The following is an 8,844-nucleotide window of genomic DNA, read 5'->3' on the forward strand; positions in this document are numbered from 1 at the left end:
ACAAAAAAATTTAAGCAATAAGAAATAAATGAACCTAATAAGTCAAAAATTTCATTAAAAACATGCTCATTCAGATTTTCTAGACTTTATTTTCTTTATATATTTAATATATTTACAATACAATTATATATATTTATACGCATGCAAATATTTAAAGAGTTGGCGCCAACGTGCTTTAGAAATATTTGACAAGAATAGGTTAAAGAATAATTAAATGGTAATAATAAATGATATTATTTAAGAAAAAGATTAAATGAATGAGAGAATTGAATGAAGGAAGAGCTTTTTAACTTTCGATTTTTGGAATGGAATAATATTATATTGAAGATTATGTTATGATAAGAAGAAATAACAATAATAGACATTAGAATAGTTTGAATAGACAATCTTGAAAAATGAAGTTATTAAAATCAAAGAATTCCGGGAATGGATTTGGATATGTAAAATTAAAGATTGAATCAGAAGATGATATCTGGGAGTTGTATAATTTAATTCTGTCAGGAGATAGTGTTCGGTCAGTAACATATAGAAAGACTCATAAGGAAAATACATCTGGTACAGTTTCTGTTAAAGTGCATAAGTTGGTAATGACAGTAATAGTAAAGAATACTGAGTACGGAGGCCAGACTTTAAGAGTGAGTGGATTTAATGCAATAGATAATGAACACGTGAAAATGGGACAACATCACACTTTGGAGCTTAAGGTAGGGTCAGAATTGATTTTATATAAAAGAAGTTGGGACTGGTTAGCAAGAACACGCCTGGATGAAGCTTGCAGAAAGAAGATTGGAACAGGAGACGATATTTTGATTTTACTAATAGGAAATGGAGTAGCAAATATGTTTCTAATTTCATCTCAAAAGACCACCAAATTATTTACTGTTAGTCATAATATTACAAGAGGAGGTCAAAATAACAATAATTCATATAAAGAAAGCAAGAACAAATTCTTTCAAATGATTATTCAAAATTTAGTTTCTCATTTAAACTTTGATGATTTGGATAATATTATATTAGGAGGCCCAGGTTTCTTCAAGGATGATTTTTTCAAATATTTGTTTGATTCAGATAATCAAAAGAATAAAGAATTTACTAGTATTTTAAAGAGAAAGAAACATATCTTTATTATCACAAAAACAAGTAGTGTATTTCAATCATCAATTGATGAAATTCTTTCAAGTGAAGATTTTCAGGAAAAACTTAAAGATACTAAAGCTTTCCAACAAGTTAAATTAATTCAGCATTTTCAATATCTTCTTGCTACTAATCCTGATCTTGTTTGCTATGGACTAAAAAGCACAGAAAATGCTTTGGAAAATAATGCAATCGAAACACTCATGGTTTCTGATGCTCTTGTTAGATCTGATTGTCTCAAAATTAGGTCCAAGTTAGCTAATATTACAGGAATGAATAATAGTATGGGCGGCAAAACCTGTATTTTTTCATCTACACATAATTCAGGTAAAACTTTAGAAAATATGTCAGGGATTGCAGCAATCTTAAGATTTCCTGTCGAGCATTTACAGGAATGTGAAGTTGATGAACCTAATCAGGCATGGGAAACTGGAGATGAAGGGGGAGGAAGAGATGATGGTCAAGATGAGGATTTTGATTGGTTTAAAAAAGAAAAAGACGAAATTAAGAAACACCAAATGTCACAACTAGATAATAATTCTCTTGAAAAACAGTTCCAACAAAATTCAACAATTAGCGATAATTTTCTTGCAAGCTTGAAGAGCGATAAGCAAGATGATGATTCTTTCTCTGAAATCGACTAATTTCCTCTATTCTATTTTTTTTTGCATGTATTCAAAGGCGCCAAACACACGTCATTCATTTGCATGCATTATTAAAAATTCCTTGTATTTTTAATCAACAATTAGAATAGGCGGTAATATTCTTTAAATTAGCAATTAATTATATAATTCTAACTCCATGTTTTTCTTCTTGTATTTCGCGCAACGGCCCCGAATTAAAACTCTATAACACTAAATCAAACAAATAAGACTTAGTGTGAGAGAAAAAGTCGTCAAAATTAATATGGATTAGATAATACTAGTTTTTAATATTCCTGAATATTCTAGATAATAAGTATTTCCTAGTGTTTTAGTAAGATAAAGAAGAAAAGAAGCTAAGTAGTCTTTACTCTATATCTAAAAAAATAATAGAAAGCTTATCCATAAAATGCTTACTCCTCATCTTCTCCGCCTCCACTCTGGTTCTTTAAAGTTCGTCTTCTGACACGGCCTGCACGTCCTCCTCCGAATGGAGATGTTAAGGCAAAGTCAATGTGTTTCTCAGAGTCGAGTCTGACCATGAATGATGGTACATCGACTATTTGACGTCCAACACGGATGTGGTTTTGTCTAATTAAGACACGAGCATGGTGAATACTCTTTGCCAATCCGAGCTTGAAAACACGGGTTTGGAGTCTTCTCTCAAGGAACTTGCTAATAGTTAAACCAAGTACATAATCCAATTTTCTCTCTTCCTCAGAAAGGAGTCCAAGTCTTTCCATACGTCTTAAAAGGGCCTCACCTATAATTATAAATGAAAGTTAATAAAGAACCTAACCAGAATTAGGTAGAGGACATATATGGCCATATTCTAAAGTAGTTAAAGAAGTCAATATATACAACACATCATATACTTCTCTATATAGAGCCATTCCACATTCCTTTCCTTCTCTTTTCATGTAATCTCAGAGAAGAAAAAAACATACAAAAAATTGTGAAAATGGATAAATAATAAGTATAAATGTATCGGCGAAGAGAGCTTGTGGTTAGGAATAACCATCTACAGGTAGGTAGATAAAAGTAGAGAGATTTTCAAGATCATTAAATGACTTGATTTAAATTAGGCTTTGAGATTGTATATGGGGGGAACGGGTAAGCTTCAAACGGGAAGTATGTCCTGATATGTCCATAAGACAATACCAGTACTAAACTTTGATCGGAGCCACCAACTTTTTCCCACATGTTAATATTGCATACGATATTACAACGTAAGTTATCCAAGCTCACATTACTTACAATCTTAAAGATTGCTAAATATACATATGCATAGAATAATCTCACTCTCAGCCCTACTTTCGACCAATCATTCCTCTTCTCTACCATCATTCACTCCCTTATTAACTTCATTAACCAAAATACTTCCATATTACCTCCATTTATTATGACTGGACACATTACAGCCACTAATTATAGCAGTGACGTGTAAATAATATCCAGATCAAATATGTCAAACTTACCTTGAAAAACACGGATTGGATCCTTCTCGTCTAAAGTTAATAAGTGACGAGCAGCAGCTCTAATCTTAGCAAGAGTGTATTGAACACGCCATACTTCACGCTTATTCTTTAAACCATATTCACCAATGAGCTTCATTTCAGCATCCAAACGTTCCTATAGAAATTGACAATATAGTTATAATCATTGTTCATATATATTTTTCAAATATTCAGCTTTCTCCACAATTACACTCCAAGCAGTGTTATTGCAGAGACCTTTAATGTACTTACCTTCTCGAATGGACGCTTTGGTTGACGAGATGTCTTTGAGTGATTTGTATATGACTTAACCATTTTCTCCTTATATATATAATTTCTCCGTCAGGGTGAAAAAATTACAGAGTCGTGAAATTGCAATCTCTTTAAAACCTTTATGGTCTCTTATTTTAATTTTAAACCTATTACTATTACTTTCTTCTAGTCTATTATTACCTTTGCAATTACTATTTATATATGTTATATTATTAATTACTTCAAACCTGGCGCCTAAAGCATTATTTTTTGCTTTTCAATTAAAAATATAATATATAAATATATATATTTATATATTATATGTATTTGAAATTATTTATTTAAATATAAAAAAAACCAAGTTAAAATTCCAAACATTTATTTTATTTCTTCATTATACCTTTAGTGACAAATTATCTATTTCACCCGTGAGACAGGAATGATTTATACACTGAGACGACCTAATTAAATATTATAAGTACCGCAAATTCCCGCCTAAAAAGCAGCGCCAACTTCCTCCGAAAATTATTGTGTGGTGAGGCTTGGCAGATAATTAGTTTTGGAAAGGCGGGTTAAATAGAGGCTGATAAGAAAAAAGTCATAATATTTTTATTTCCAAAAAGAAGTGTATAAAGTGACTGGGGGGAGGGGATAGAATTAATACTGATATTACAAATGGAAAAGACTTGAAGCTAATATATATATATATTTTACTTCTTTTTATTTCTTATAAGATGATTTACTTATAATAAAATAATACACGTATCTGCATGTCTGCATGCATGCATAACGGCATCAGGAAGAAAAAAGAAAAAACAGTTAAGAAAGGAAAGATAAAGGAAAATTACAAGTAGTGGTAGGAGTAGTCTTATATTAGTCAACAAGAAAAAAAAAAGTAAATTGTTATGTTCACTTTAAAGAAAAAATATAATTATATAAATGAGTATGTGGTTGTAAGGGATGAATGTGGAATAAGCAATCACGAACTAAATTGCTGCTGCATGCAAAAATTAAACAAGCGAATATAAGTGAATTTAATATGTATTTACAAAGATTGTAATGTATAAAGTAATATACATAAATCTTTCAATATCTCAATTAATTATAAAGTATGTTTCAGATTAATAATAGTTGTCATGAAGAAGTGCAATAATATACACATCATCTCTAATTAGTTCTTTAGTTCATCAGAAATTGGATTGTTTGCATTACTACTTGCAGGAGGCGGATTCAAATGAGGGTGTTGAACTGGTTGAAGAAGCTGATTAAGACCAATATAGTCAGCCACATTAATTACATCCTTATCATTACAAGTAGAAATTCTCTGTCTAACAGTTTCTTGTAGAGCATTAACCTGAGCTTCAAAAGCTGTCAAATAAGCAATCTTGGCAGTTTCAACTTCAGCTCTTGCCTGCTCCTCAGATCTAAGTTCATCTGGGCCGCTTGAAAGTCTTCCAGTATGATCCATTCTTGATCTCTCTACAAGTTGATCAATAAGAGGTCTATCTGGATCTAAACCTGCCCAAATAAGATTCTTACCAACTCCAACGCTTCTTCTTACAACTCCAATAGCCAATAATACATTCAAAACATCATAAACTCTTCTTCTAATATTCTTGGCTTCGGGATTCTTAGAACGACCTGGACCATCTCCTAATTCCATATTAATTAGATGCTCAGTCATTTCATGATAAGAGGCGACTTTAATTGCACTAACTTTTTCACATACTCTGTGACTAAAAACTCCTAATTTACAGCGGTTTCTCATTTGGCTTGGCGTACCTCCATATTCTGCCACGCCGCCGGCTCCATTACCTGCACCTCCGGCACCCAGCACCAGTACCAGCTAAGTGATGTTGAGGCAATAACGATAAATGAGGTAAAGATGAGTGATCAGCAGAAACTAATTGCTCATTTGTTCCTCCCGCTGATGTGCCTTGTGGCATTTTAAATTGTCCAGGGTGATGCTGCTCCATGCCTCCCCCAACAGATACTGGGTGTTGAGAATATCCACTTGGAACAAACCCTCCAGCTCCTAAGTTTGCGTTATTCATCTTTTTCAATAACTCGATATTGGACCTGTAAAGTTTTGTTATTAGTTTTGGTTGCTTTAAAAATGGAAATTTGGCTCTTTTTTTTTCTTTTTAACCGCTCTCGGCCTTTCCTACTTAACTACTTTAAAAATATATATATTTATTTCCCTATTTATTTTTAATATCCTTTGCCTATTTAATTATTACTTGGTAATATATAATTAAATAGCTGGAGAAGTAATAATTAATATATATTAAAATCCAGATATTTGCCGCCGGCGCCAAACAGTGGGTTTTAAATTATATGCAAGTAGAAATCAAATACAAATATGAGAATTTAGATAGGCAAAAAATTAGAGAATTCTGAAGAATGACTTAAACAAAAATGAGTTTATATACTTGGTTTTATTTGATGTTCCTCTATTGTTTTTTTGGTTGATCTTTCTCATATAGACAGTTTTTCTCATTTTTGCTATGAAATTCTAACTAAACCCACTTATCAATATTTTTCCTTACTTTACATAAATTTCTTTATTTTTTGTTTTTTTCTTATTTACCACGTAATACTTATTTGATTTCTTATTTATATATAAAGAAAAATATGTATTTACTAGGTACTTGTTCATCAATATTGGGGGAGAAAAAAGAAAGAATGAAAGAAAGAATAATAAAAAAAGAAAGAATAACGTTAAATTGAATATAAAAGAAGATTTATTTTGGTAGGAGTTTAAAAATATAAGCGTGGAAAAATGCCGGTGTTTAAAAATGTTGTGCATCATGTAATTATTAAGGTGATTTCAAATTTGACATTTTGGCGCCAATAGAGTTTTTAGTCGCAAGTTTAAAAAAAATATTAAACTGTCAAAAATCTTGGTTTGAAAATTAGTAAAGATTGGAGCCAGATTTTAGAAATATAGATTTCAATGAAGATTCATCTAACTTCTGATGAGATTAACTTGTTAGTTTATCGTTATTTGATTGAGAATGGTTTCGTACATACAGCTTTTAGCTTTAATTCTGAAGCAAATGTTCCAAAGAATCCATTCTTTACAACCCAGATGGAGAGAGTACCTCCAAATGCTCTGGTAGGATTCCTTCAAAAAGCTCTACTTTATATTTACTTGGAGTATCACACATCAGACGAGACTGGGGAAGAGATCAGATGCGAGGAGCCTTTTTCCATATTCAAGAGACATGAGTGTTGGTGCAGGCCTTTAGAACAAATTGGATCGAATACAGAAGGTACAGAAGGCCAATCTTCTTGTCAAGGTATTGAACCAGTGGGAAGAATAGAGGAGAATATGCAAGTTGATATTTCTTCTTCACATACAAACAAAAATACAAGCATTACAGAAGATTTAGTAGATACATCTATTCAGCCTCCAACAAAGAAAACCAGAAAGTCTAGATCTATTAACTCAAATCTAGGCTTAGATCGAGTAGCACAAGCTAATGATGCTGATTCACAACAAGGACAGGATGAAACTTTGATTTCAAATAAGAATGTATCAGAGTCTCCTAAAGATCAACAAATTGAGGTGGGTTCGACGATGCCATCCAAAGATGTTTCATCGGTGAAGCCTGGGATTGATGAAGATGCCAAAAGTAGCCTGGATTTACCAGTAGATATAAAGGATGAGGATTCAAAAAATATAGAAGTGAAACAAATTAAAAGTGAGAAAAGTCCTACAACTATAATAGACGATCCTTTCGAGATGGTAGTAGAGAAGACTAATGTTTATGATGAGAATAATGACGATGTTGCTGGTATGAGTAACAATGTTAGTGTTAATGTTGATAATAAGATGGATGTTGATGTAGTTGGATCAGTAACTTTGCCATCATCCAGTGATAAGTATTTATCGGAAATTCCACATTTTAAGCTTTTCAGAAAAGGAAATTGTTCGAATGGAATAAGGGAAGTTCAATTTAGCAAGAGACAAGAATCTCCAAATAAGTTGGTAATAACTTGGGAAGAAGGATGTCCAGAGCTTTGGGAAATTGATCCAAATAGCCAAGAGAGAAACTTGGAGAGTTCAATAATGCTTCCAGTTTCTGATGGAGGAAATATGATAGCCGGAACAGTAGTAGCAATGAGTAGTGATTACATTGCAATTGGGTATGAAAATGGAAGAGTGACTTTATTTTCTTATAATGGTAAAGAACTTACAATGGTTAGGAGTAGCCATGATCAAGAATCTCCAATAGTTTCTCTAAAATTAAGCGAATCCAGTGAATATCTGGCAATTGGGGATGCAATAGGAAACGTGATAGTCTTAAGAATAAATTTTGAAGAATCAATAGAACGTTGCACAAGCCAAATAATTAATAAGCATCAGCATAATTCAGCAATTTTTGGACTTTGTTGGTGTAATAACGACTCATTCTTGCTTTCTGGGTGTCTTGATAGACAAATTACGGTATTAAATATAAAAAATAATATGGTGAAATCTTTTAACCAAGAAGGTCCAATTCTCTCAATTAATCAAGTTAGTCAAGAAAGTCCTTTGGTGACTTGTGTATTGGAAGGAGTCTCAACTATTCCAGTTTTGAAGATTTCTGGTGATGATAATATAAATCTTGATTGTATTTCAAAGATCTCTATAGATGATAGCTTGGGAATTAAAGAAGAGAGTCAAAATACTCAATCTCCGCTTCAGATAAATTTTATTGAGAGCAATATATTAGATGGAAAAGTATTCCATATTGTAGCAACACCATATAATATTTATTTATTTGATACACTTTGTAATTTGGTTTCTTTCCAGAAGATTACAAACAAAGAGTTAGAATCAAGCGAGATTGTCTCGATTTATGTTGATAATAAATCTAAAACAATTATTGCAGGATTGAATGATGGATCTATAACATTGCTTGAGCTTTCATCCCTTAAAATTAAGTCAAAGTTTTTGGAGCAGAGTTCACCAAAGAAGCTAACCTCATTAACAGGAGTTGGATTAGTTTCAAAGAATTCATCTGGGAAGTTAGTATTTGTTGGAGGGCCATATTTACCTGCAATTTATATTTTTGATAATTAATTTTTCTTCTTGCATTTAAACTTTAATTAGCCTATTTTGTTTAATCAGTACGTATAATCTTGAACAATATGCTTATAATATCTTTATATTCTTGTTTTCCTTGTTCATCTTTTGCTAACTCTCCTATACTTACATCCTTATTAAAAAGTTCAAGGATTTTTTTTTGATTCTGACAATTTTCAACACTTTGAAACTGTACTTCAAGTTTTGAATTAGGTCTTTCTTTTCTAAGCTTTCCAAGTATAAATTG

The 8,844-nt window shown here is 31.9% G+C and overlaps 4 protein-coding genes across 4 annotated transcripts; 2 read left to right on the forward strand and 2 right to left on the reverse strand.

The window, feature by feature from the left end:
* The first annotated feature begins 395 nt into the window (after positions 1-395).
* Positions 396-1,778, forward strand: Chro.80212 (pelota (PEL1)). Its single annotated transcript, XM_660897.1, has 1 exon — positions 396-1,778. The coding sequence occupies one exon, from the start codon at positions 396-398 to the stop codon at positions 1,776-1,778; it is 1,383 nt and encodes a 460-aa protein (XP_665989.1).
* A 410-nt stretch (positions 1,779-2,188) lies between these two features.
* Positions 2,189-2,518, reverse strand: Chro.80213 (40S ribosomal subunit protein S9). The annotated part of the gene is made up of 1 exon (XM_660898.1): positions 2,189-2,518. The coding sequence occupies one exon, from the start codon at positions 2,516-2,518 to the stop codon at positions 2,189-2,191; it is 330 nt and encodes a 109-aa protein (XP_665990.1).
* A 2,176-nt stretch (positions 2,519-4,694) lies between these two features.
* Chro.80214 (DP transcription factor CG4654-PA) lies at positions 4,695-5,291 on the reverse strand. The annotated part of the gene is made up of 1 exon (XM_660899.1): positions 4,695-5,291. One exon carries the CDS (start codon positions 5,289-5,291, stop codon positions 4,695-4,697), a length of 597 nt encoding a protein of 198 aa, XP_665991.1.
* A 1,188-nt stretch (positions 5,292-6,479) lies between these two features.
* Positions 6,480-8,594, forward strand: Chro.80215 (hypothetical protein). Its single annotated transcript, XM_660900.1, has 1 exon — positions 6,480-8,594. The coding sequence occupies one exon, from the start codon at positions 6,480-6,482 to the stop codon at positions 8,592-8,594; it is 2,115 nt and encodes a 704-aa protein (XP_665992.1).
* The last annotated feature ends 250 nt before the right edge of the window (positions 8,595-8,844 follow it).

Source organism: Cryptosporidium hominis, assembly GCF_000006425.1.
Source record: "Cryptosporidium hominis TU502 chromosome 8 CHRO018085, whole genome shotgun sequence".
Classification (NCBI taxonomy): domain Eukaryota; phylum Apicomplexa; class Conoidasida; order Eucoccidiorida; family Cryptosporidiidae; genus Cryptosporidium; species Cryptosporidium hominis.